Source organism: Mytilinidion resinicola, assembly GCF_010093595.1.
Source record: "Mytilinidion resinicola strain CBS 304.34 unplaced genomic scaffold BDZ99scaffold_14, whole genome shotgun sequence".
Taxonomy (NCBI): Eukaryota; Fungi; Ascomycota; class Dothideomycetes; order Mytilinidiales; family Mytilinidiaceae; genus Mytilinidion; species Mytilinidion resinicola.
The window spans coordinates 337,559-363,432 of record NW_022985450.1 but is presented as its reverse complement, the minus strand read 5'-3'; the positions used below and the strand labels follow the sequence as shown (position 1 = coordinate 363,432).

The 25,874-nt window shown below is 51.3% G+C and overlaps 9 protein-coding genes across 9 annotated transcripts; 6 read left to right on the top strand and 3 right to left on the bottom strand.

Moving 5' to 3' along the window:
• Nucleotides 1-428: 428 nt before the first annotated feature.
• On the top strand, nt 429-5,860 carry BDZ99DRAFT_465138 (uncharacterized protein). The gene is made up of 4 exons (XM_033720482.1): nt 429-3,887; nt 3,937-4,623; nt 4,679-4,942; nt 5,005-5,860. Exons 1-4 carry the CDS (start codon nt 516-518, stop codon nt 5,629-5,631), a joined length of 4,950 nt encoding a protein of 1,649 aa, XP_033574178.1. The 5' UTR covers nt 429-515; the 3' UTR covers nt 5,632-5,860.
• An 822-nt stretch (nt 5,861-6,682) lies between these two features.
• BDZ99DRAFT_447524 (putative 2OG-Fe(II) oxygenase family oxidoreductase) lies at nt 6,683-7,835 on the top strand (the record flags this gene model as incomplete). The annotated part of the gene is made up of 3 exons (XM_033718017.1): nt 6,683-6,975; nt 7,023-7,089; nt 7,140-7,835. The coding sequence occupies 3 exons, from the start codon at nt 6,683-6,685 to the stop codon at nt 7,833-7,835; spliced, it is 1,056 nt and encodes a 351-aa protein (XP_033574177.1).
• Nucleotides 7,836-8,016: 181 nt separating this feature from the next.
• Nucleotides 8,017-9,921, bottom strand: BDZ99DRAFT_392515 (uncharacterized protein; the record flags this gene model as incomplete). The annotated part of the gene is made up of 7 exons (XM_033715791.1): nt 8,017-8,411; nt 8,460-8,660; nt 8,724-8,871; nt 9,007-9,120; nt 9,171-9,635; nt 9,682-9,742; nt 9,791-9,921. Coding segments are annotated over 7 exons (1,515 nt in total), but the record flags the coding sequence as incomplete, so codon positions are not given.
• A 4,626-nt stretch (nt 9,922-14,547) lies between these two features.
• Nucleotides 14,548-15,924, top strand: BDZ99DRAFT_393113 (Clavaminate synthase-like protein; the record flags this gene model as incomplete). The annotated part of the gene is made up of 4 exons (XM_033715828.1): nt 14,548-14,809; nt 14,872-15,331; nt 15,396-15,683; nt 15,747-15,924. 4 exons carry the CDS (start codon nt 14,548-14,550, stop codon nt 15,922-15,924), a joined length of 1,188 nt encoding a protein of 395 aa, XP_033574175.1.
• Nucleotides 15,805-17,798, bottom strand: BDZ99DRAFT_536478 (amino acid transporter; the record flags this gene model as incomplete). The annotated part of the gene is made up of 5 exons (XM_033726578.1): nt 15,805-16,241; nt 16,311-16,390; nt 16,441-16,733; nt 16,795-16,956; nt 17,004-17,798. The coding sequence occupies 5 exons, from the start codon at nt 17,796-17,798 to the stop codon at nt 15,961-15,963; spliced, it is 1,611 nt and encodes a 536-aa protein (XP_033574174.1). The 3' UTR covers nt 15,805-15,960.
• A 413-nt stretch (nt 17,799-18,211) lies between these two features.
• BDZ99DRAFT_447519 (gamma-glutamyltranspeptidase) lies at nt 18,212-20,529 on the top strand (the record flags this gene model as incomplete). Its single annotated transcript, XM_033718016.1, has 10 exons — nt 18,212-18,367; nt 18,415-18,448; nt 18,498-18,513; nt 18,569-18,712; nt 18,760-19,324; nt 19,376-19,536; nt 19,598-19,731; nt 19,782-19,820; nt 19,868-20,047; nt 20,099-20,529. The coding sequence occupies 10 exons, from the start codon at nt 18,212-18,214 to the stop codon at nt 20,326-20,328; spliced, it is 1,659 nt and encodes a 552-aa protein (XP_033574173.1). The 3' UTR covers nt 20,329-20,529.
• A 235-nt stretch (nt 20,530-20,764) lies between these two features.
• BDZ99DRAFT_489662 (uncharacterized protein) lies at nt 20,765-21,706 on the bottom strand (the record flags this gene model as incomplete). The annotated part of the gene is made up of 5 exons (XM_033722999.1): nt 20,765-20,899; nt 20,930-21,240; nt 21,377-21,470; nt 21,556-21,597; nt 21,647-21,706. 5 exons carry the CDS (start codon nt 21,704-21,706, stop codon nt 20,765-20,767), a joined length of 642 nt encoding a protein of 213 aa, XP_033574172.1.
• Nucleotides 21,707-22,129: 423 nt separating this feature from the next.
• On the top strand, nt 22,130-23,268 carry BDZ99DRAFT_536394 (Caleosin-domain-containing protein; the record flags this gene model as incomplete). Its single annotated transcript, XM_033726577.1, has 2 exons — nt 22,130-22,259; nt 22,309-23,268. 2 exons carry the CDS (start codon nt 22,130-22,132, stop codon nt 22,926-22,928), a joined length of 750 nt encoding a protein of 249 aa, XP_033574171.1. The 3' UTR covers nt 22,929-23,268.
• A 1,236-nt stretch (nt 23,269-24,504) lies between these two features.
• On the top strand, nt 24,505-25,206 carry BDZ99DRAFT_478715 (uncharacterized protein; the record flags this gene model as incomplete). The annotated part of the gene is made up of 3 exons (XM_033722184.1): nt 24,505-24,696; nt 24,746-24,972; nt 25,056-25,206. 3 exons carry the CDS (start codon nt 24,505-24,507, stop codon nt 25,204-25,206), a joined length of 570 nt encoding a protein of 189 aa, XP_033574170.1.
• Between the last annotated feature and the right edge of the window lie 668 nt (nt 25,207-25,874).

The window sequence follows — 25,874 nt, the reverse complement described above, 5'->3', positions numbered from 1 at the left end:
CGCGCTATTGTTGCGGACGTCTGCTGCTTTCCTGCCCCCTCTCTGCGCCCAGCCGCCACGCTTCGCCCGCAACACGTCCCACCGCGCACACTGGCAGCTCCGCCAGCAGCGCCAGCAACCGCTCCAGAGCCAGCATCGAATGCGCGGCCCGTCTCGTCCGTCGCCCATCCTGACGAGGCGTAGAGCAAGGCAGATGCGGACATTGCACCAGGCGGCAAGAGGTCCTGCGCTCCGAGTGCTGCCCGCTACGACTCCCCACTGCGCAGCCTGGTGAATGACCTGGCCGCCACTACCTCCAGGACTCGACCGTCGATACCGCACCGGCGCGCTTCAACACCATGTCCTACTACGGGAACGGGCAGGGCTACTACGGCAGTAACGCTGCTCACGCGCCCCAGCCCCAGCAGGGCCAATATCAAAATCCCTACGACCAGCGAGCGCCGACTTGCGACAATGGAGAAGATCCGGCCGTGGGTCCGAACGGAGGTGCGCAGAACAGCTATGGATACCCCCCGATGCAGCCTCCCGCGCAACGGATTAGCGTGCCTGTGCAGCAACAGGACGAGCTCTTCATAGGCAATAACGGTGGAGGCATGAGCCCACCTGTGCCGACCTCGCCCGGCTATGGAGGATACAGCTACCAGAATCTCCCCCAGGCGCAGAGCCAATACAACCCTGGGCAGTATGCTCCTCCGGTCCCTTTGCCCAACCCGCAGACGTATGGGGGCGTCAATAGACAGTCATTTGCCGCCGCCCCATCGCACTCGCCGTACAATCCAGCTTTATATGCCGAAACGAGCCTTGCGAGAAACAACACTGTGAGCCATCCGTACGGCTTCTCGCCCAGCACTCCTTCCTCCGCGTCATACCCCACACCGCCCCAGCAATATCCGACTCCTCCCGTTCAGCAATCACAGTTTGCGCGGACATACTCGGTGCAGGACCACAGGCAATCCCAGCAGTATGGACAATCGCCTCATTCGACTTCTTCGTCTGTCCCGGGGAGGTCGAGTTATGCGGCCCCTGCCCCGCCCCCACTTCCAGTACCGCCAGGAAGTGCCACGTCTCCATCGGATGATTGGGTGGGTAGCATGCCATCGAGACAATCTTCGAACGCACCATCGTACCATGGTTATCGCGCCTCAGATCCGGATATTTCGCGGCAAAATAGCCTACCATCACCTCCGGGGTATAACTCAGGCTACGGCCAGGGCAGACCTGAGAGGTATCCGTCCTCTTCGAGTCACCATTCAGGGAACACGCTCCCGCCAACGCCCGAAGTCCCACCGCATCAATCCCCGCAACGAACGGATACTATAGGCCGTCGACCTCTACCAGCTCCGCCTCCACAAGAATCGGATAGTGACGACTACTTCACCCACCCGAACGGTGGAAACAACAACTATGTCGACCAGGATGAACTGTTCAACCAAATCGAGAACACATTTAGTACTAGTGCAAGCAGCCCCGGCTACAATCCTAGCATACAGGTCCAGCAGCCTGTGAATGGAGGCGATCATAGCTTGTCGTACCACTCTTCGGTACACCGGCAAGGGTCTGGACCGAATGGAAATACACTCAATGGCCATCTCTCACCATACACTGCTCCGGATAACTACAATACCAGTGATGAAAGCGATATCGAGGCAGCTGCAGGTTTGGCTGCGTTACAGATGGCGGAGGCGCAAGAGGAAGCTGATGAAGCCCGACGCCGGAGCGGAGGAAGTGGGTTGTTCAGCAATTTTACAGCGGTACCACCCGCTCAAGGATATCTTAGTCCTGAAACTTCTCACCATCCAGACCCGGGCAGTACCAGCGATAGTGACTACGTTCCTATCGATGTAGGGTTATATGGCGGAAACTATGAGCCTCAATTCTCGTACGGTGGGGGGCCCAATCAGCTCGCAAGCGTCTCGGATAACCAAAACCACACTGTGACGTCTTCTGGCTCGCAACGACGATCAGAAGCTGCCAGCGACGGCTCCTACGCAGATCCAATACATCCGTTCCCACCTTTCAATGCGAACGCAAGAGTGGACACTTTTGGTACTGGCGGGCTTGCCGAGCCTACAGCTAGGCGCCGACTTAGCTACGATGAAGGGGATGAGGTCACACTCACCGACACTCAGGTGGCAGCTGCGGCAGGAGAGCCAGCTGATATGTTCTTCCACCCAGGAATGTCTGTCCGTCGGCCTTTGCCTCCACCGCCAGCCCATGAAGCGCGGTATTCGCAACATGCCTCATCGCAAAGTGCTGATTGGAGATACCAGCAAAATCCTCGACAATCTTACCATTCTTCCCCCGATTCCATCCAGACTCCAACTTCAGCGGTGCCAAGATCAACGTCGTTACTTAATCACAGCAATCATACTCAATCTATCCCTCTACCGAGGTCGAAGACAGATGCTGAGCAATATCGGATGCGTCAGCAACAAATTGCATCTAGGAACAATGCATATGGCGTTGATAGTGACGGAAATACACTGACACCAGCAAGCGGGGATGCCGTGGCTCTCGATCTTCCTGCGCTCCCGAGTGGTAAACGTTTCAACCCGGCGAAACTCACCCCCAGCGACTTCAAGAAATGTTCAGAGCCGTGGGCGCTCAGTTCCGTTATTGCTTGGCTGAAAAGCATGGCCGAAGGAGAGGCTGATCTCAAAGAGGGTGCTATCCGAGACGGATTGGTCGCTCTATTCACTCATAAAGTCCCAACTATGAACGTAGCCGACGCAGAAACACTGGGTAGCCGTGTTGTCGCAGAGATGTACAAAGCTGGCACTCTGGTTCACGAGGAAGAATGGCTCAAATTTTCTTCAGAGACAATGACTGGAGTGATATTCCAGTTGACTGGGGCTGGTTGTTACGCTCCGAAGGTGCATGAACACCACACGGGCGGCCGATGCTATGCCTATCACTGCCAGAGGACATTGAAGAAGATCGACCTTCAATCACAGCCCGCAGTTCCGCGGTCGGACGACTGGGCAACGTTCTACGCAGTCAAGAAAGAAGATGTGGAGGGCGTCAACAAAAAGGAAATTGAGCGTCAGAATATCCTTCACGAGATCGTCCAGGGAGAAGATAAGTTCATGGAGAACCTAGATGTGCTTCGGCAACTCTATCGGGACAAGCTGCTGTCATCACAACCTGCCGTTATCGGTCCCAAAAAGCTGAAAATCTTCATTCGCGACGTTTTTGGGAAGGTGGATGCCGTGAAAAAGGCGAACGAAGACCATCTCCTTCCGCAGATGAAATACCGACAACAAGAACAAGGCCCATGGGTGGTTGGCTTTAGCGACATCTTCCGGGAATGGATAAGGAAAGCGAAAAATGCATATATTGAATATTCCGCGGCGTTTCCATATGCGACGTTTTTGGTGCGACAGGAAGCAGACAGGAACATTCTCTTCCGAACCTTTTTGGACGAAGCAAGAGCAAACAAGCAGTCAAACAAGTTGAGCTGGGACACTTTCCTCAAAGCCCCGATCACTAGGTTGCAGCATTACAGTCTTCTTCTTGGGACGGTGCTTAAACGAACCACACAGGACGGGGAAGAAAAGAGGAATCTTCAAATCGCTATGGAGGAGATTAAAGCTGTCACCTTAGAGTGCGACAATCGCGTCGCCGAAATGACACGCAAGGTCGACTTGACAGACCTAGAGGATAAGCTGATTTTGCGGCCGGGAATGCAACGGGTCGAGTTGAACCTTGATCACCTTGGGCGAGAACTCATCTATAAGAACGATCTGCAACGATTAGGAGGGAACAGATTCACCTGGGTGGAAAACCATGCTCTACTATTTGATCACTATCTTGTTCTTGCGAAGACGATTAAGCATAGGGAAGCCGATGGAGTTACAGCGTCGGAGAAATACGACATATCGAAACTTGTAAGTGGCCACGCATATCAGATCCGCTTCTCAATTGACTTATGTTTAGCCAATCCCAATGGACCTTTTGGTTCTGGAAAGCGAAGACGACGATCCCGTCATCAAGTCGGCTGTCAAGGGATTCACACCAATCGCCAACCCAGTGAAGGGTGTGCAAGACTCGCGCCTTGGAAGGACAGCTTCAAATCAGAGCCCAGGTCCGGGAACCCTACAGCATACTAATACTTCAACTTCTCAAACGTCTATGAGCACAACCTCGTCTGGCAAGACGTTGCAGCCAAACCCAAATCTTGAACAACCAAAGGACGAGAAGATTCTGTATCCTTTCCGAATCAAGCATCTCGGAAAGGAGGTCTACACTCTTTTCGCTCCAAGCGCGGCCAACCGGGCAGAATGGTGCGACAAGATCATCATCGCGAAGACGAAGCACGCAGCAGCTCTGTTCGCACAGAACGCCGAACCTTTCCGCCTACGAGTCATTGCAGATTCGGCCTTTGCTTACGAAAGCGCGATGCCTTCGCAGCGAAGCATCACTATCAAGGGCACTCCACTAGACAGGGCGATTGACGAGGTGGAGAAGCTATTCTCTGAGCGTGGTCGCCCTGTGCCAATTTGTAGAGCAAAGGTCAATTGCGCGACTGCATTCAACCAGCCATATGGCAAGCCTATGATTGCAATTGGCACTGATATTGGTGTTTACATCTCGGAAATGGATAATCCTCGTGGTTGGTCGAAGGTATACTTCTCCTGTCGATCTGGATTACCTGTGTTGTTACTGACATCGTTCTCAGGCAATTCAAATACCAAGAGTCACCCAACTCGCGGTTCTAGAGGAGTTCAGCTTGATGATACTCATCTCCGATAAGTCTTTGATTGCGTATCACCTTGATGCCGTATGTCCTGTTGGTGGTGCGGCGCCAGGAAGCGACACTGCTCGGAAAGCCCCTCAGAAGCTATCGGGGGCCAGAGATGTTGGCTTCTTCTCCACCGGCAAAATGAAGGAAAGGACTCTCGTATTCTACAAGAAGCGCGAGGGTCTATCTTCTACATTCAAGGTTCGTCATCACCCCTAAATCCCCCTTAACCTCATCCCAGATACTAACTCCCATGCTCCTAGGTCCTCGAGCCCGTCTACCAAAAATCCACCGAGAAGAAATCCCGCATCTGGAAAACAGGCCGTACGGAATTTTTCCGCGACTACGATGAATTCTACATTCCGACTGAGTGCTACGGCATCAACCTCTTCCACTCCTCCCTCGCCGTTTCTACCTCCAAGGGCTTCGAGGTCCTCACACTCGACAAGAAACAGCCCTGGTCTGTCCCTGACCTCAAGGCTCCCCACGTCGCCACCATCGCCTCCCGCCTCATCAACCAAGACCCTCTCGGCATGTTCCGTCTTTCAGATTCGGAGTTCCTGCTCTGCTACGAAGAGTGCGCCGTATATGTCAACAAGCACGGCGATATCTCCAGGTCTGTGATCATGGAGTTTGTGGGCAAGGCCAAGAGCGCGGCCGTGTACGGGCCGTATGTGCTCCTCTTCGATCCTGATTTTGTGGAGATCAGGAACGCGCAAAATGGACGGTTACGGCAGGTTATCTCGGGCAGGGATGTCAAGTGCCTGGATGACGGGCTGGGTGGCACGAACGGCGCCGTAAGGACGATTAAGTTGAGCTTGCAGCATCCGGAGCAGGAGCGGTGTCAGATTGTGGTCGAGTTGCTGCTTAACGAGGGGCAGAAGGAGTAGTGGGTGTGATGAGTATGTTGGGATGAAGTGGGCGGTTATCTGAGCTCAGCTGGGCCTGGTTGGATGATGGGCGAATCTGGGCTGACTTGTAGCATTGTGTGGCGAGTCGAACTGTGCCTGGTTGAATGGGATGGATAGGTGCTGGGTGCTATGTTTGCATGTTTTCTTCTCAAGGCTCTTTCTTTCGGGAGGCTGGTTGAATGTTGCCCTTTTTTTTTCATCGAATGGATACGAATGATACCTATGCTACTGTCCCTGGTATTCTTGTTGGAGGACGAGGTCGTGTGTGAGCTATGTGTAGAGTGGATTAAGCCATTTTCAGATCTCTGAGATGTGCGAAGTGAGGCTCCGTATACATGCCAACTAGATTAACTATGTTCCCTACGGAGGGCTCCAAAACTTTCTTTAAGCTATATCCTTGCTCTGTTTACATCATCCTGATCCTAGATGTTTCGTTTCCTTGAGGACCAAAGCAGTTACGACATGTCCTCTCTTCCGCATAGCCTTTGCGTTTACCAAGCTGAGTTATGTGCAGTTATTCAATAAGGACTTACAGTCGCGCAGATGATTCCTTAGATGGAGGACCTCAAGGATTCTTTTAGGGGCACGCCGTTAGGCCTCCTTCATCCTTCATCAAAGTAACTCGGGACACTCACTTTCGTGGTAAGAGGTGACAACAACGTGTGGAAGCCAAGTGGCAGAAAGGCTAAGGATATGCAGTACACTAAGAGTAGGACAGTAATCTAAATTACCATTCTCAGCCGCGTACAAAACCATGACTAACTATTCGTATTGCTCAGAGATCATCTGCAGACATATGCAACTAGTAATAGCCCATGCAGCAACCCTACTTACGCACATGGCTTTCACGAGACGTGTGGCCCAGACACGCAGCCTGACTGGTTCTCATACGTGTTCCTGTGCACACCGGTAGCTTTCTTGTTATCTCTCATGACATTTCATAATTGGAAACCTCTCGCAGGCGGCCTGCTTTCTTATTTGACATCCTAGGGAGCCACTACATCGCAATTCATAGCCCTGCATACCCATTATGTCAAGCATACACACGGACTCTCCTCGAGGCGCAAATGCAATTAGAGCCACCGAACTGCGAACTATATCGTTCTCGGCTTTAGCAAGAGACAACACAGCCGCAATTGCAGAAGTCTTCGAGGCCGGCTTCCAAGACGGATTCTTTTATCTCGACCTCCGTGATGCCGAAACGCAGCCCCTCTTAGATAGTATTGAGGAGCTATATCAGCTCTCTGAGACTCTCTTTGACTCTGATCAGAAGGAGCTGATGAAGTACGACTTGGACATCATTGGGCCGTCGAAGATTGATGGGTAGGTCATGTTCGTTCTCCTTGTTCGGGCATATTTAACATGAGTAGCTATAAGCCTGCTGGGCGTAATACAGGAGTCGCATCAGGAAAGCAGGATGGATTTGAGATCTACCTGGTAAGACAGCGTGTTACCGGTAGTTACCCCGAGTAACGTGGCATCCTTAGATTCCAACAAATGGACTCCTCAGCCTAGATGCTCTGTATCCCCTACAGTGTCCTGGAGCATTACACAACAAGCTATCGCTCATTACCTACGTCGCTGAAAAAGCCCACCACATCGGAAATGTTATACTTGCAAAGCTCTCATCTATGCTTCAGCCGCAGCTTCCCATCGCTCTACAAGAACACCACCGATACGGGCAACCGTCAACCTCCGCACTCGGCCTCCTGAAGTATCCTCCAACGTCGAGAACGGAGGATCATAGGCTGGGACAGATTGCACATACGGATGTCGGAAGTATCACAGTTCTATTCAATCGTCTCGGCGGCCTCCAGGTCCTTGAGGAAAGCGGAGAATGGGCGTTCGTGGAACCGAAAATCGGGCATGCGGTCATCAACATTGGTGACTCTCTCCGGTTTTTGTCCGGGAAAGCCCTGAGATCAAGTCTACATCGCGTCGTCCCCCACCCAACTACAGAGTTCCGGCCCCGGTATTCTATAGCCTACTTCATGCGTCCAGAGTTCGATGCTGAGTTCGAGGACGAGGAGGGCGCGCATTGGACGGGAATCGGATGGCATACAAGGAAGTTTGCGGTCTTCCGTGCTACAGCGGAGGATCAGAAGAAAGATTCGGTGCTGACTGGACGGAAAGGATATCTAGGTCTTTGGGAAAATGTCCAAGACACTGAAGAGAAGTCATAGACTGTCCTAAACCGACCAAGTATTGCTCATCAGATACGATTGGGCGTATAAGAACGCTTAGCCCGACCGTGCCAGCCAATCAACACCTCTCACAACTGCCTGCACTATTACCATCAAGGCAGTATGCACCTTTAGCGCGATCCCGCTGATGTTCCTCTACCACCAATCAGTCTTATTATTTTCACCACGAATACACGTCATTGCTTACATGAAAGTACATCTGCACATCAAGGTCTGACCCGTCTTGCCTCTCTGCCATAACCTCGGTTGTGTAGCCAAGCCACATTAAGATATGCCGGTCCCAGACCCAGTACGCGGCTCCAGCGACCAGAAACACCGTCCCAAGTATGGGTCCAACGACGGAAGGAACAATGGGCGAGGTGGTTCTCAAAGATTTCTGAACATCCGAAGGCCACCAAGAGAAAACCAAGACGAACAAATTACCCAAAGTGTAGAGCGTTACTAGGGGAATAAGGGTCCAAAGGCCTAATCGTGAACCGTGGGGCCTCCAAGGCTGTGTTCCGTATCTGAACGCTTTCAACCAAGGCGCTGCAAGAAGACCGACACCTAGGAATACTTTCGAAGTTGTTAGCTTATCCATCAATCGTAGGGAGACCAACTCACATCCAACCCATGTTCTTGCATAAGTGAAGAGGGTACTAATAACAAGGTATCCATTTGCGTTCTGGAGAGGTGCTGCGAGAATCATGATACTCGTAAATATGAAGGTTAGGAGAAGTGCTGGGCCTGGCTCTCCACGGTTCGTCGTCTTAGCCCAGAACTCAGGCCATGGGATGATGCCCAGACGCGCGATCTCTTGTTTCACTGGCCCCAAATGCGTGAGTATAGCTTGTACCAACGGGTGCAAGACTGAAGAAAGCAACTCACCTCTTACATTAGCGTAGGTATAAGACATAATGTTCCCAGAAGCGGATATAGCTTGAATAATTCCAGACGCCTTCCGGGTTTGGTGGTTGGGCCCAAAGACCTGAAAGGACGTAAGACCATGAGTTACTTGAGCAAGAAAAGACAGGAACTACTTGCGCTTTTGAAGAATAGCCCCAGTGCATCAGAAGTCTTCTGTAAGTCTTCCGTTGTAGCAGAGGCGAACTAACGAACTTATGTCAGCTACTCGAACACAGAAACAGTAACTAGAATCTTAGATACTCACGAAGGCGATATTCACCATCACGTAGAAGAACGTGACACCGAGCACTGTGAACTTAGATGCCCTTCTATAGACACGGGACTCATCACCTGGGGGCCTGCGGACTTCCTCGAGAACCTTGACGTGCGACTTAGCAAGCTTCAAAGGAGTGATGGGCAATGACCTACAAAATTTGCATTTTCATATCCAAGAAAGACCCGCATGATGCTCAACAATGCCAGTGCAAAGCCATACAGGTGGTCCTCGGCTTGGGAGAAGCCATTCGCTTTCAAATTCTCGATACCGTATGGTTTTCCGCTCGCGGCCGCCGATGCAGATCGTTTTCCCGCAATGGCACACCACCCGGTGATAGTGAGGAACGTCAGAAGTAGGATCTTATAAACAGCAAATATATTGTTGAAGCGGACGTAGTTCACGCGCGAGTAGGCTTGGAGCAGACAGACGATGCCAATGATAGCGATAGAGAACGCCTTCTGCAAACGAGTATCGATATTCGCACCTTCAGGGGTGTTTGCGATGATCACGGCCTTTCCGAAGCTGAGAGCGTTTGCTTGGCTGCCACTTAGTATGACGAACATGAATGAATACATATAGGGGAAAAGTAATGGTGGCTTTGCCCAAACATGGTCGATCTAGACTTGTCAACGATGGTGGCCCGAGATGGCATTCGAAACTCACATAATGTAGTTCGCCGCCGGTAAGAGGAAATCTAATGCCATACTCTAGGTACATAGCAAGACTGCGCCTTATGAGTTGGACTGTCTCCGATTTCGGATGTTGTACGTACCCAGCCCATGTGAGAAGGCCTCCTACAAGCCAAAGGAGGAGAGCAACGCCTTTGCTATTCACTATTGCAAGCACAACGGTTGGGGTGACGAAGATGCCCGTACCAAACATCTTGTTTAAGATTATGGCGCTTCAATAGTCAGTAAAATCGTCAAAGCACTACAGTAGGGATTGTTACCTAGTGGAGAAGTAGCCCAGATAGTCCTTTGGATCTACTTGCCTCAACGTTGCCGTCCCATCCAGAGTCAACCCATTTTCAGGGAGGGAGGTATAAACAGCGTCTCGACTGTTGCTTCCCAACTCGAGAGCCGCTAACTGATCTGTAGGTGGATTTGCCGCATTTCTCTTTCTATTGCGATGTGACCGAATAACCTGTGCAGAAGTAGAGTCCTGTAGTGCCATGGCTGCACAAACATGCTTAAGGCTTTGTAAAATGCACAATGGATATATATACACACTCTTCTGCCCAAGGCAGTTCTCGCAGCACTCAGCCTCAGCCTTCCTGCAAGACTGAGCGGGATTTATCAGAGATCGAAATGCAGCCTCTCGCCAACTGGCAAGGCGACATTCACCCCCACACCCTCGGCTGCCAGACGCAAAGAGGCGTGCGTGTGTTATGCTGCCTCGCTGTCATACAGACTTCATGCCTGTGCTTTTGAAGCCATGAGATAAGAGTCATGAAGGCAACCTCCGCAGCAGCAGCATGTTAAAAATAACGAACTTATACGAAGAACTAGGAAATCAGGCGAACATATGGATAACTAGGATTGGCCAGTGAGAGCCCAAGCGTGTCACTTTGCCTCGCCTACCCACGTTCCATTTTTTGCACAGAGGCTTTCTTGGCTGTTGTCGTGTACCCAGTCGCAGAATTTCCCGTACGGACATTTCCTGTTTATCGTCGCCCTTGATGGTGGCGGCGGTAGAAATGGATCCAATGAGGGGCAGTGAAGCCCAATCAAATACCCAGTCATATATTACATTGAGCGATCCTTCCCAACAGCTCGTCACAGCATTTTCCACTGCGCCGCATGCCCACTTCGCCGGAATCGCCGTGCTCACAGTTCCCAGATGTCGCACCCGACGCTCCGGATGCGCGATACCATCACGCAGGTGCATGCCATTCTCAGCCAAGCAATCCGACAACCCAACGACTCTAATCGCGATTGGAACGAGCTCAGCCAAAGTCTCTTCGACCTAGACAAGGCTGTTACCACTTTCAGCAACATCGAGGAAGTCAAGCTGCTTGGAGACAGCGTTAGCAACGACAACGTCTTTTCTTTACTCAATACAGGATTGCCGGAAGCACTTCAAGATCTACATGACCAATTGTCCCATAGTTCCAGCAATAGAGCCACCCTGACTCTAACTGAGAGTCAACGCAGAAGCTACTGTGAGGTTCTGCATTACTTCACCTTCTCTACAAAGACGGCTGCGAGCCTCATTGAGCAGTCAGTACCGACCCCTTGTCTCGAAATTGAATCTCTGATTCAGCGCTGAGACTTTCTTAGGCTGCGCCTGCTTTGCCAGGCAAACAAACATGTAACAACCAATCCATGGAATCGGTCTAGCGAAGCACGAGCGAGCATACGGCAGTTCGTCCGAGAAATTCCAATATGGCCTCCCAACTCCCAAATGATGCAAGACTTCACGCATCTGAAATCCGAGTCTCTTTTACCTGCAACATACGGCATATGGACGGCCGGCATTACAATATTGCATAAGTTGGAGAGCAGCTGGCAGGAAGCCGGATATGGCAACCTATCTGAGAAAGACAGATCCATGTGTGAGCTTCGTCATGCCCTGTTCTGGACCTCTGTTGTACGTACAATCACCATCTGAGGCATTGGGATCTCCGAGTTTACTGACTTGAATAGTGCCGAAGCATTCTGCACAACATTGAGCACGATCTACAGGTGGGAAGCCTTCATGACGACTCTAAGATTGCATCTGACTTGTATAGACCCCTCAAAGCATCGATACTCCTCAATCTCTTCAGAGAACTATCCAGAGGGCCAACTTCATCTTGAGCGCCATGAAAAGCATCTGGTTGCTAGATCAGCTCGAGATATCCAGTGCCTTTGGTTGGCTCCCACGCAAGATCAGGGATCTCAGTACCATGCTTCTGCACAACCTCACAGAACAGATTGAGCATTTCTTTCGCATTGGACAGCAGCCGCCGAGTCTGATTGATATTAACCGGTTTGGCGACTTCTCGATCAAAATCCCTGTAAGCACCGTGGAGGAGGCTTCGCGAAGCACGAGCATATCACGACAGGATTCTGGGGCGTCGGGCGGACATAAAAGTAGATCGACAGGGATTCATGCCGCAGTGAGTACAAAAATCGGACTGGTTCTGTACAATACTTGTTGCGTTTCGAACCTAACGAGAAAATAGGGGCATCCCTCGGCCGATGCGACCGCTTCAGCTTCCTCCCGTCCAGATGTTGACGGCTCCTCCGGCAACCAAGTTGACATATTCCGCATTAGGAGCGATATGGAGGGATTACAGCTTGCCGCTGTAGAGCGCGATTCCCCTTTGCCTGAAAGGGTGCCTCCGCTACCTACCTCGTCTTTGCCCCTATCCTCGACTCATCCAAACGAAGTCGAGATGCCCAACTTGGAATGCAGTGATCAAACAAAGATGGCACAAGGATTCTTGAAGTAAGTTGCTACCAGGCAGCACCCACCGTAGTCTCGTGTCTGACATCATGCAGTGGCGTACACTCACTGGATGCCATGCCTCCTTACAGCAATGGATATATAAAGTCTCATGTTCGGATTTTCAAAAACTTCTCGCCATCTGACTACTACCTGAGAATGTGCACGGCACGAGACGGGGCCCCTTTCCATGAGGTCAAAGGTGGGTAAATGTGCTCTCCAAGTGTTCTACATGGGCTAACCTGATCAGCCCTGCTCAACTGTGTAGAACTTGTTCCATCGTACGCATTCTTGGATGAGCACGACCACGACTGCCCGTTCTTCTTGAGGTCGGCAGGGCTGCCCTTAGGCTTGAGCTACAAGGTGAGGTGCATAGACGAGCTTTCTCAGCCCACTTTTGATGGTATGACACCCCGTATCGAAGTCATATCCAAATACTTACTCCTGTCAGAGCTCTATGGTCTACAAGGCGCACTAATCGGAGCCAGGTTTGAGGTGCAATATCCGTGAGTAAACTTCCTAGTGAATCGTGCGAAGAAAACAAGATTTTGGCTGATAAGACTTTGCATGTAGGGTTCGAAGTATGTTACTACGTCGCAAGGGTTGTTCGGAGGCCGAACGACTAAGGCCCGCGAAGATGCAGATCTGGACAGACTCTAAAGAACTCACCACGGACACTGATGGTGGCGCACCTACGTCGAAAGTCGCAAAGGAAGGACCTGTGTCACCACGGCACCGTGAGATTCCCTTCGATACCTCCGATCAAGACATCGAGGCAACGAAGATATACCTTTTTTCTCAACATTGCATATACGTCCTCTTTGGTACGTATCCCCTGCCTTCCCTTGGCTGTCCTCGCAGAATCCAGGCTTACAGATCCATGCAGTTTCTGACCGCATCGTTGTCACCAAGCAGTCCGGCTCAAGAAAACACCTCTCGAAACCGTCGTCCATGACCCTCTACCTCACGCCCAACAAGTCCAAAGGAATCAGCTCGCTCCGCATCCAAGTAATAGAGGGGTCCCCGCGTAGCCCTGCCGGCATACCCTTGGACCAAGCAAACCTCCGTTATTCGAATCAAGATAGCTCCGCCTTCTCCGACTTCCAGTCTCTGCAGATAGAATTCCCCTCGAGCCAAAGTAAGAAATTCCCCCCCGCTAGAGGCATCAGAAATGTTGACACACTGAATTAGTTTCCTCAGAGTGCTTCGACGACTACCACGACTTTCTCAATCAGTGGACAGGGCGACGCAAACGAGCGGAGACTTTCAAAGAGAAGGAGCGTAAGGTCCGGCTGCACTGGAAGAGCAAATTCACGAAAGGGCCTCGTCCTGCGTCGAGAGTGCTTTGATGTATGACCATCCTGGAGTATGCGATGTAAGGCGTTCCATAGAAGAAACGGAGTGAGTGGATATCTTCGGGCCTTGATTTTCTTTTCCTTCTTGAAATACTGGAGGTTCCCAATGTGGTTACTATTACGCACACAGCGTGCTTTCAGCGAAGATAGTTATAGATGAGCTAGAACTTACTTGACTTTTTCATTGCCACGAACCAAACACTACCGACATAAGATTGATTACCCAGGGTACTGAAACCAGGCTCGCCATTCAGTTACGCAAAGATTACAGCACACCGCTGCCGGCCCAACGGTCTGGGAGCGATGGGGGCCCTCGCTTACCTGCATGGGCGGGCACTGTGCATGCTTAGTCCGCGCCGAGTTGCAGGGACACTAGCACAGTTCCGGCGATTGCGAAAGTGCTACGAAGTGGGGTCAGCCTTGTTGGGAGCGTGCTTTGGTGACACGACATGGCGAGAGGCGAAGCCAACGAAGTCAACGAGCCAGCGTGGGATCTCCTGGCAGCAGTTCATTGGCCGTGCACGACCAACGGGAAAAATGCCTCAGACATGGCTCTGGCGGAGGTGCATGGAGGCATAGCAAGGCGGCAACAGGATAGGAAGGCGGTACGGAGGAAGGCAACAGAGGGGACCAAGCGGGAGGATGGGCCGCATTGCTGCGATGCGGCTCCGCGCTCGAGCTAATGAAGACAGGTTGGGCGGCGCCAGGTCTCGCCTGAGACGCTGTCCGAAACCAAATGGCCGAGATGCCAGCGGACGATCTGCAGCACCGAAGCCAGCCTGATATCAGCTATTATCCTGACATCACCAAATACACGAAGCGCACAGAACGACGGCTGCGAAGTGAGAAGCTGGAGACTGCTCTGCACCACGGCTTGCCGAGATACATCGAGTCGCCTGCGGCATGGACCAGCTCGATTGCCGACTCGCCAGACTCATGGCTGTATTACTTAGACGCTAGTGATGTCGAAGAACTCAACCAGGCAGTGACGCGTTTCCAGGGTACGCGTAGACAGCTCTTCAGATGACAGGCTTTAGGACAGCAGACTGATATTACGTTGCAGCATCAGGTACCCCTCTTAGTCAGATATCCCGAGAAACATTTCCTCTTCCCCAGCTCAGCACAAAGCTCCGGGCTTGGTCGAGGAATGTACACTTCGGACTCGGCTTTGTGGTTCTCCGCGGCCTCCCGATTCACAATCTATCCACCGAAGAGCGCGTAATCGTCTTCGCCGGCGTGTCCAGCTTCATTGGGAACATTCGAGCGCGACAAGACCAAGGCGGCGCAGCGCTTTCTCATGTCACTGACCTGACAGGCACACATCCAGCGGCCATTGGGAACCCTGCCTTCACGGCCGGCCCGCAAGCGATGCACACGGATCCGGGCGAGGTCATCGGGATGTTCTGCATTGGCATCGCAGCAGACGGGGGCGAAAGCCGGGTCGCAAGCTCGACAACGATATACAACGAGCTTGCGCTGCAACGGCCAGACCTGCTGAATACGCTAGCACAGAACTGGGTCTTTGACGGGTGAGTCTTGGCTAGGAGCGTTCGGGCTATAGTCCTGCTTACATTCCGGTGTTCGTGTCTGAAGGTTCGGTGGCGATCCGAAGTTCACTGAGCGCCCTGTTCTGTTCGTTACGCCGGAGAACCGCGTAATCGTACAATTCGTGCGGCGCGCCTTCACGGGGTTCCAGGATGTGCCACGCTCTAGCGACATTCCTCCCATCACTGAAGCTCAAGCCGAGGCGCTTGATGCTCTGCATTTCAAGGGGGTGGAGAATTCTATCTCCATCCGATTCCAGTTGGGCGACTTTCAGTTTTTGAACAACCTGAATCTTCTGCATGCGCGGGACGGGTTTCGCGATGGCGAAGGTCAAAAGTGAGCAAAGTCATCCTAGTCGATGCAGTCATGCGGCTAATTGAGATTCCGTTCGTATTGTAGGCGCCATCTACTGAGGATGTGGCTACGAGATGAGGAATATGGCTGGTCACTTCCAAAGGAGCTGAAGGACAGCGTCCAATGGAAGAGGCTATTCGAGATGAACAATGCAGACCAGTGGTTTCCCCTTGAGCCACAAGTCAAATCGGAAAGATTCAACTTACCTTCGCGCGTTGAATAGATAGAGTTGAAGAGAAATGCTAAAGCCACCTTTGCGTCATGCTGGGATCCTTTCATATCGCGCCCTTCTCCACCAAGTAACCCCGTCGTAATTGCTATGAGCATGCCATGCAGTTCCGAAAAGAAGCAGCAGTGCAATTGCCGTTCCTTGAATAGGGGCCGCAATGGCTCCACGCACCACAAGAATGAGGCTCGTCAGCGTGAAAATTAAAGGCAGCCCTACGAAGGCTCTATATGGGCGAGGCATAAGGGGTCGCTTGGCTCGGAGCACTAGAAGGCCTAAAACCGTGAAGAAGAAGAACACATATTCAGCAATACCTTTTCATGACAAAATGTTAGCAGAAGCTAGGCAGATGTGCATAAATAATAATGGGATCTGTGACGTACCGATGAATGTTACTAAGGCGCCAAAGGTGCCGACCATGATGTATACTGAAGTGACTGCGCCGTTGAACAACATGGATTTTCTATGAATGCTTAGTACCCATTCTGCAAATAGGAGGGATCTGTTTCGTACATGGGAGTCACCCAGAGTGGCCCTTTCCCGAAGAGACCTAGGATGCTTGTAAAGAAATTGCGTCCCTGAGGTCGTTCTCCATCCGAACTTGTTTGCGGTTGAGTAGGTTGGTTCTCGGAGAAATTGCAGCGACTCTCCTTCAGAGCCGCGGGCAGATGGCCCTTGTTAGCTGCGCTTATGGTCAATCGCGCAGTCGTGAACACGTTGATGTTGATCGACCCAAGACAAGCAGCCGAAACAAGAAGAGCGAAGACGATAGCACCAGCTTTGCCGAGAATCTTCTGGCCTGCCATCTGATCTTGATATTAACGTACGTTTTTCCCTCGGGAGAGACTCCTCCCGGCGATGACTCACCTCTGCGACGGTATCGCTGGTTCCGATCTCGTTCCATGGGATCAAAATGTAATATGACACATTCGCAAGGAGAAAGCAGATTATGACCGTTGGTACCGCAGTATGAATAGCAGTTGGAAGCTCCTGGGCTGCATTCTGCATTTCTCCCGCTACCATGTTTGCCTAGTCATGTTAATTTACGAGTTGGCCGAATTGTAGAGGGCCCGTACGTTATCCCATCCGGCGTATGCCCATAGGCCAGCGTAGAAGGCCATTGTGAGCTCGCCAACCATTGCCCATACTCCGGCAGTGCTCCAGTCGATACTCGAATTGTCTTGGCCAGCAGCACGCACTGAAAACCAGTTTTCTGATTTCCAATCCCAGTTGGGTGCAGTCGTCCCAAGATGGAGTCCAAATACGACGAATAGGAGGCAGCATATCAGGAGCAAGAGGACCGTGAAAAGTTTGAGGTAGAGGAAAAAGTTCGCGAGACGAGATGTCGCTTTCATGCTTATAGCATTAAGGAAAATGATGACGGCTAGAGCTGTCAAAGCGATGAGCTTATTCAGCCAAAAGGAATCCTCGTAGCCCTCCGCAAAAACCCGGGTCCAATACTTCGCAAATATAATGCTCAGTATCGCCATCGATGAAGGCTTGACGGCGAAGATCCAGATCCAGGAAGCGAGGAACGCCAGGAAAGGGCCATATATGTCGTGGAGATATTCCTGCATGCCTCCGTTAACGGGCATGGCGGCTCCTAGCTCTGCGAAAGACGCGGCTCCTGCCCACGCGATGGCACCACACAAGGTCCAAATGATCAGGGAAGCCCCCGGAGACGGAGAATGGTTGTTGACCTGTGATGGCGAGGAAAAGATGCCGGATCCAACCTGAAGACTGACTAGCAAGGTAAAGGCATCGTAGAGGGACATTTTCAGGGGCTGCGAACGCAATCCGAGGTCGAGCCATTCTCCAGGTTCCCCACCATCAGACGACAACGGCTCAGACGCATCATTTTCGGGCTCCATGCTTCCAGGCGAGCTGGCGAGAGAGCATAGATGTCAAGAGGTTGAGACGTGTTCAAGGCTTGCGTGGACGCAAAATATCGCAACGTGGACGGTTGACGGCTGAGAGTGAGACGTCTTAGAATAACGAAGCGCCAAGAACTACCCAGCACTTCCATGCTTCGTAGCTGCCCAAGGTCACACGGATGCCGGGGTCTCAGCATGCAGTTGTTATCTGTTGGTGGCACAAGGCGGAAACAGGCAAAGCCACGTTGCTCGCACAGCCTCGCAGTCTTTAGTAGCCAGCCAATAGAGGCTTCGTACCCAACGCATGCACCGCTGCATCACTGCAGCACCACTGATCTCCACATCTCTCCCAATAAATAACCTTAGTGGCCCCCTTATGGTCTTCTTAACTATATTTCGTGATGGCTACCATGGATTTGTTGCTCTTCACTTTGGTAGGGCTGCTTTCGCTCCGTGTCAAGTGTCAACACCATGGCACCAGAGCTGGGGCTGTCACTTCCGAAGTCGACGTCTGCAGCAAAATCGGGATCCGCCTGCTCAAAGAGGGAGGAAATGCTGCTGATGCTGTAAGTGACTACGTCTCAACCAGTTTCTGAGACTAAAGTGGGAATAGGCAATCGGGACTACTCTTTGTGTTGGCGTTATTGGTATTCTTTCCCGCCACTAGTACCTGGTCTGCACTGACAAGTACTATAGCAATGTACCACAGCGGGTAATATCACTCAAGCAGCCGGAAGAGAAGTTCAAAATCAGTAACGTGTGCTTAGAATTGGCGGTGGTGGGTTTATGAACATCCGATCGCCAACCGGGGTTTATGAAATAGTAGATTTCCGTGAGACTGCTCCTGCTGCGGCCTATCAAGACATGTACAGCAATAACACAGACGCCAGTCTCTATGGGGGTCTTGCCGTGTAAGAGTCGGCCTAGTGACTTCACAAATACAGACTGACCATGCTAGTGGTGTGCCTGGCGAACTGAGAGCTCTCGAACACCTTCACAAACGTTATGGCTCTCTAGCTTGGTATGATCTTTTCGCACCATCAATAAAGCTTGCGCGCGAAGGATTCGTCATTTCCGCGGACTTTTTCCTCTACATGACTACGGTCACCCCTTCGAATTCGTTCTTGAGCACAGATCCGGCGTGGGCATTGGACTTTGCACCTAATGGTACTCTCCTCGGTGTTGGAGACAAGATATCGAGAAAAAGATATGCCGATACCCTGGAAACCGTTGCTCTCAAAGGACCGAATGCCTTTTATACAGGCGCCATCGCACGCACGACTATCGATGCTATAAGAAACGCCCGTGGAATAATGACACTCAAAGATCTAGCCAGTTTCAATGTTACCCTACGAAAGCCGGTTGAGATAGAGTATAAAGGGTACACGCTCAGATCTGTTCCTGCACCTGCCAGTGGAGCTGTAGTTCTTCAAACCTTCAAGGTTTTAGAAGGCTATAGTAACGTCGGCTTGAACCAGTCTACCCATAGACTAGATGAAGCAATCCGATTCGGATACGGGGAGGTGGGTCAATCAAAATCCCACGAGAAACGCGCACCGACTAATATCTTCCAGCGCACTCTGTTAGGTGATCCTGCCTTCATTGACGGTGTCGACGCTTATCAAATATCCATGCTGGCTCCAGAAACCGCTGCAGAGGTCCGAGCCAAAATCTCAGACTTTCACACTCTCAATGTTAGCGCGTATGACCCGGCTCTGATTGACAGCTTAAATACGTAAGATTACCATCTCTTGCCAGAAGGAAAACGGCCGGAATACACCGCTAATCCGTAATAGACCGGGAACATCCCAGATCACCGCCGCTGACTCTTCTGGGCTCGTCATATCGCTGACAACGACCATCAATACCCTCTTTGGATCTCAGTTGATAGTACCCGAGACTGGCATTATACTCAACAATGAAATGAACGGTGGGTTCAACGTTACCACTCAGCTTTCCCCGGATCTAATCGGCAGCCAGACTTTAGTACACCCGGAGTCTCAGACGTCAAAGGCTACCGTAAGTTACACCAAACCCCAAATGACCAGTAGACTAAGCAAATCTAGTACCGCAACCTTCGAACTACATCAGACCAGGCAAAAAGCCTCTCAGTTCAATGAGCCCAACCATCGTCGAGCATGGCAACGGTACTTTCTACGTTGCGCTGGGGGCGGGAGGGGGCTCACGCATCATCACCACGAACATCCAGACACTATGGCATATTCTCGACCATAATATGACGGGTTGTGAGTTGGATGCCACACTCATCCGCTGAACGTTGCTGACAGGATGTTTAGCTATAGCACTGTCTCAGCCTCGCTTCCATGATCAGCTAGTGCCGAATGTCATGTCGTTCGAGTATGCCTTCAACAATTCGACGGTAGCTTACTTGGAGTCTCTTGGCCATAATGTCTCATGGGTTCCGCTAGGACAGTCATATGGTCAAGCCATTAGAAGGCTGCAGAATGGGAGCTTCGAGGCCGCGAGTGAGCCGCGTTTGGCCAATGCTGGTGGATATGTCACCTAGCTGGCTAGTAACTATGTCCTCGTTACTTGAAGTTGCATTGAGATGGTATGGGGATGACCTACATGCTTGTAAAGTTGCTCAAGAAAACAGAAGGGCGCAGCTAGGAGCGGTGGCGGTAATGAGTAGCTAGGAAAAGGAAAAGAGACTTTGACGGCGCATGTTCCAGCTCTGTTGAGGATTGAAGAGCATAGTTCTATGGTAGTTGACTGCTTACGTGACCATAAGTTGCTGTGGCTGAGCTGTGGCTGTGCTGGGGTGAGCGCATCCTGAGCTGAGACTGAGCAGCTCGTTGGAACCCAGTTTTGGGCCCTGTATTCGACAGGGAGGGTCGACACTGCGGTCCTCACGCTGCCTCGAAAGATCAATTTCCGGGCCATAGGCCTGCCAGGCTAGAATCTGTCAGCGAAGGTATGCAATGCTCAATCATAGGGACTCACTAGACGGTGCCAACGTCAGTAGCACCGATAGCGCAGAACAAGCCTTCGCCGAACTCCGGTAAATCAACCAAGACGTAATCGCGAGCATTGGTCGTTAGGATGTTGACATCGCTCCTCAATACGACAAGTTCGACCTAGTAGTAGTTGTAAGGCAAACTCCGAACTCCGTCACAGTACCATTCACAGGACAGTGGAAGCGGTGATAGTCCTGCGGAAAAAAGCCGGAAGGAAGCTACCGCAGCGTCGTTGAAACGAGCGCCGAGATTGACGTCCATAACCAGGTTAGTGATGGAGAAGTCGGTTCCCTTGATCCACAGCTGCTTTGATTCACCAACAGTGTCGTAACAAACCACGCGGCTGTCCGCCACGCAGAAAGCCTTTTTGGGATTACCATTCTCCGCAATGGGACGGGTGCCGGGGTTGTGTTTGCGAATAAAGAAATCCGCGGAGGTGGGATATTTTCGGGATCCAAAGGCTCGAAGTCGTCCATGTTGATATTATTAATATCTACGAAGCCCTTAATATGGTTGTGCGACTGGGAAGTTCACTTCGACTTGCCTGAAATTGGTCAACTGCAAGGGTGTGGAAGGAGCAAGATATTCAGGGCCTACCTTGCCGGGCATTCTTGCGATGAATATACATGCGCATCGCATGTGTGGTATTGATCCATTCGGTAAAAGGGTTGAATAGTAGAAGCAGCTTCAGCTTCATGATTGGCATTTTTCCCTTTGGAGCTCGCCCGTCTATGCGTATCAGAATCGGCCCACGTCAGTTCGACAGTTCGACCCACCTTGCAGCTCAGCGACTTCCATCCGACTTGATGATGCGGAATCTATTGTTTGTTAGTAACTTGCACGGGTATCAGACATCGCTGTACTCACTGGGTGCATCCAGACCATGACCCAATTGAGGGCTGCATGGATCCAGCTAAACGGCCACATCATATCAAAAACGTGCTCAGCTCATACGGTTTCTCTGGTCGTCAAACTCTAATCGGAGAATTAGTGCCTTGACCGATCCCAAGGATTGCTTTTATTGGCTTGATGCTGCAGCAACCATCTCGCGATGATCCAAGTGTGACGCCGCCCTAACAATCACGTACACAAAACTTAGATGCAGCGGTGTTAGAAGCATGTGAAGAAGGCTGGTTGACAGCTGTCATGGGTTGGGCGGTATTCCTGACGTTGTCCAGAGGTTACAGTTCGGCGTTGTCAATGTGACGTCACACGCGGCTTGTATCGAAAGACAGCTACAAGAGAGGTGTGTTGATATCTCGACAACCTCGACAACCTTGTCTTCGAGCTCTTTAATCAATGCCGTCTGCTTTTCCTCAAGCCTCACATTCCAAGCCCGTGGAAGTCGTGATGCCGGACACTCAGCTCCCAAATGGCGACCCCGTGGAGACGATCGTATGCTCCATCCAGTCCGTTCCCATAACGGAGAAACGCAAGCCATTTATCAATACCGATCCAGGTTTGGAACTCTACCATGCAGGTGAGGCCCTCCACTCGTTCATTCTAGACCTCACATCTGACTTCATCAGGCACAGCGCGCGCGAACATCGCTGCATCGGCAGAATCCCCCCATGGGACTACCGAGAAAGACTGGACGACCCGTCATTCGCATCAATCCGTCCTACAGCAGCATTGCGATTTCTTCGACGCTGATCATGATGGAATCATCTGGCCACAAGATACGTTCTGGGGCTTTCACCACTTGGGCTTCGGCGTTATACTCTCTCTGGCAGCCGTCTTTATCATTCACGCAAACTTCTCCTACCCAACCCTGCCAACCTGGCTCCCTGATCCCTTCTTTCGCCTCTACATCACTAATGTTCACAAGGACAAGCACGGCAGCGACAGTAACACCTACGACCACGAGGGCCGCTTCATCCCCCAGAAGTTTGAAGATATCTTCACGAAGTATGCGGAGGGTAGAAACTACCTGACGATTTGGGACGTGAAGAATATGATCATGGGGCAGCGGTGCATTGCGGATCCGATTGGCTGGGGTGGTGCCATTTTTGAATGGCTGGCGACGTACATCATGCTATGGCCGGAAGATGGACGCATGATGAAGGAGGATATTCGGGGGATCTATGATGGCAGTATTTTCTACACCATCGCGGCGAAAAGAACACAGGGCAAGAAGCACGGGTCTTGAACTCCCATATGCGTTGGTCTAAGTCGTGGCGCGATGCTAGCTATTTGCCAGCGTCTCAGGAAAGGACCGATAGATTCTAGCCTTGGACGAGACACCATGAGTCTCTTTCTAGCATAAGACAAATGCATGGCATTTGGCTTGGGGTTGCGGAGGTTATTAATATCACATTGAGATAGATATTCGCAACCGAATGGCTAGATACATTCCTGAAGAACTCCATGTCGGAGGCGTCCATAGTGGGAAAGTGGTTACAGGCTAGGTGTACACTGAATCATATCTGACCTGTATTCAAATTAAGCAAGATCCCGAGTAATGACAGAGATCTGTATGTAATTCTGCTCTTCTGGCAATGAGTCTCCATTCTCGGAGCTCGCGAAACGACAAAGTTCGCGGATTCGATTGGGGGGGCGCGCCAGAAATATGCGTAGCGAAAAGTTTTGGGCGACTGAGGAATAAGGAGGGGTGAAGATGAGGCACTGAATGGTTATGGACGTGACACCGCTACATAGTGTTGCAGAGGAATCCGTGTCGGAAATTTTCTGGGGGTTCGCCTAATCGAAGAAGCTGTATCCAAGACAGGAGATGATGCTACGAGGAACGGATGCAAGGAACGACTTGTGCGGAGCGGATGATGGCAAAGACAGCGATTTGTGAGAAATGCACCGCGCCGCATGGGAGGTCGGGCCGGGCGGCAGAAGGGCCAAAGCAGGATTTTGTCCGCGGCGCGCATGTGATTGCTGCCAGGTGCCCTTAGCTGGCGGTCGCGCTCTGATTGGCTGTTGCTGCCAAGATGTCACCCCCATGGCATTGTTGGACTTTTCTATGTTGGCTTGCCTTCTAGCCTATCTCCCTAACTCAGCTATCGTCGCCCTTTGTTTGTTGTAAGCTCCTTCTACTACCATTTTGTTTGCGCCCAACTACTATAGCCGCGTGCTTACGCTAGAGGCTCACAGCTACTTCACGTCGTCTAAACTCCTAGTTTCAGCCAGTAAATGCAGCACAGCGACTACCCGAAAATCCCACGAAAAACTATTCTCCCTTCTCGGGCAATGGAGCTGGCCGCAGACTCATTCGACTGGGTCCACGATGCCATCGTCGCGCTGATCGATTCCTCCTAGGTGCCGCCTCGGAGAAATGCCCGCCTCCACCGCGCCTCCATCGAGAGACACGGGCAGATCATGCCACCAGAGGACCTCTGGCTGGCAGAGCCCTGCTGTGATTCGGCCTTCAGGGTGAGCTCTGTTCCCGTCGAGCAGTAGAAGAGCTGCCTTCCGTAGGCTTCCGGGCGATTAGGTTTGATTCATGGCGATGGCATTACAGAATAGTACCGTCATAGTTGGTATAATAATTAAGTCATCGTTTGATAATGGCACAGGGAGGGTTTGCTTGTGAACGTCACTCCTACGTGCTATGACATTGTTGACTTTGCATGTGTTGTCTGTATTAAAAGCCTATGGATCCCTCGACACGACGTCTATTCGTCTTCTAGTTAGTCATCTTCAAGCAAACTCAGAAACTCTCCTGCTATCAGCTACATTCTATCCAGTTCGTCACCATTTGTTAATCATCATACACCATGGTTCGCAGCTACGCAGAAAACAATAATCCCGATGCTTATGCTCCCAACCGCTGGAACCGTATGCTTCGCCCAGCTATTCTAGCTAACCACTTCCTGCACTGGGCTTCCTCGGTCATCGTCATGAGCATAGCTGCATATTTCCTTGCCCATTTTGCCCATGGCCAGCATCTCATTTACTGGGTCACAGTCGTATGTTCCATCTACTGCTCTCACAAAAGACCAAGCTAATTCCGTATAGGCTGCGGTAGACACCTTAGTTTACCTACCCGCGCTATTCCTCCCCGCCGTCAAGTCTTATAAGGGATATTTGTCCCCTGTGGCCTGGATCTTCTCATACTTGTGGCTCACTTCCTTCATTTTCGCGGCTCAAGACTATAATTGGCACAATTGCAGTGCGAATTCTCCTTGGAATGTCAACAAGTGCGGGCTCAAGAAGACCTTGGAATCATTTGCATTCATAGCTTTGTAAGCGTCATCGTATCCTCGTTGCTCAACACTTGCCCAGTTTCTGGTTTTGCGGGAACTTTTACTAACATAATTATGAACAGCTTCACCAACCTGGTCGGGCTCTTGCTCGAGTGGAAATTGTGGGACACCCAGCGTATCAAGGTTGCCCCGGCCGCTGAAGGAGACAAGTTTGTCAGACCTAGCGGGGATACTGCTACCACTGCCGCCAGCCAACCTGCGACTACCGTGTGAAGATTGAAATCAGTACACTGCCCGTATCGATGCATGGGAGCACGGCAAAATTGAGTTAAATTATAGGCGTATTTCATGAGCAGGCAACAGTGGTTCTTGTCATATTTTGGTGTATAGCCTTAATGATGAAGTTATAATGGTTTAAGTGTCCAGAATACTTCAATAGCAATGCCGTACTCTGTAACGGATCTTCTACACTTCTGGCTGCCGGAGTAGGCCGTCGTATACGACTAAGTTAATTAAGGCCAATGCTCGGGGATCCTTATCAAACTATCTGTCACCCCTTTCTTCTCATTTCCTACACCTATATATACTGCACGCCTGTAGACAATAGAAACCCAGATTCCTCTTACCTCCTGGTCCTTCCTCCGGCTGATAATTTCTCCGGCACCGCCAGATCCGCCACGCTTTAGCTAGGTTCTTGTAACGGTTGTCTATAGGCTCAAGATGAAGGAAGGGTCGATGAGGCCTGATGGACGAAACTTACCCGCTGATGCTACAACAGATGCCACCTTTCTCGGGATCGCACAAGGCTCCCCCGTACTGTTTGCTGCATTTGCCGTTCGGACCGAGCTTTGCTTGAGATAGCGGAGAGAGAAAGTACGGAATTAAGCATGCAAGAATCAGGACATGCATGGCGGAAAAGAAGACTATGTGAGGGATAAGAT

Coding starts and splice junctions, on each gene's coding strand:
- BDZ99DRAFT_465138 (XM_033720482.1), top strand. CDS start 516: ATGCAGCCTCCCGCGCAACGGATTAGCGTGCCTGTGCAGCAACAGGAC. Junction 3,888..3,936: donor AATACGACATATCGAAACTT/GTAAGTGGCCAC, acceptor ACTTATGTTTAG/CCAATCCCAATGGACCTTTT. Junction 4,943..5,004: donor GTCTATCTTCTACATTCAAG/GTTCGTCATCAC, acceptor CCATGCTCCTAG/GTCCTCGAGCCCGTCTACCA.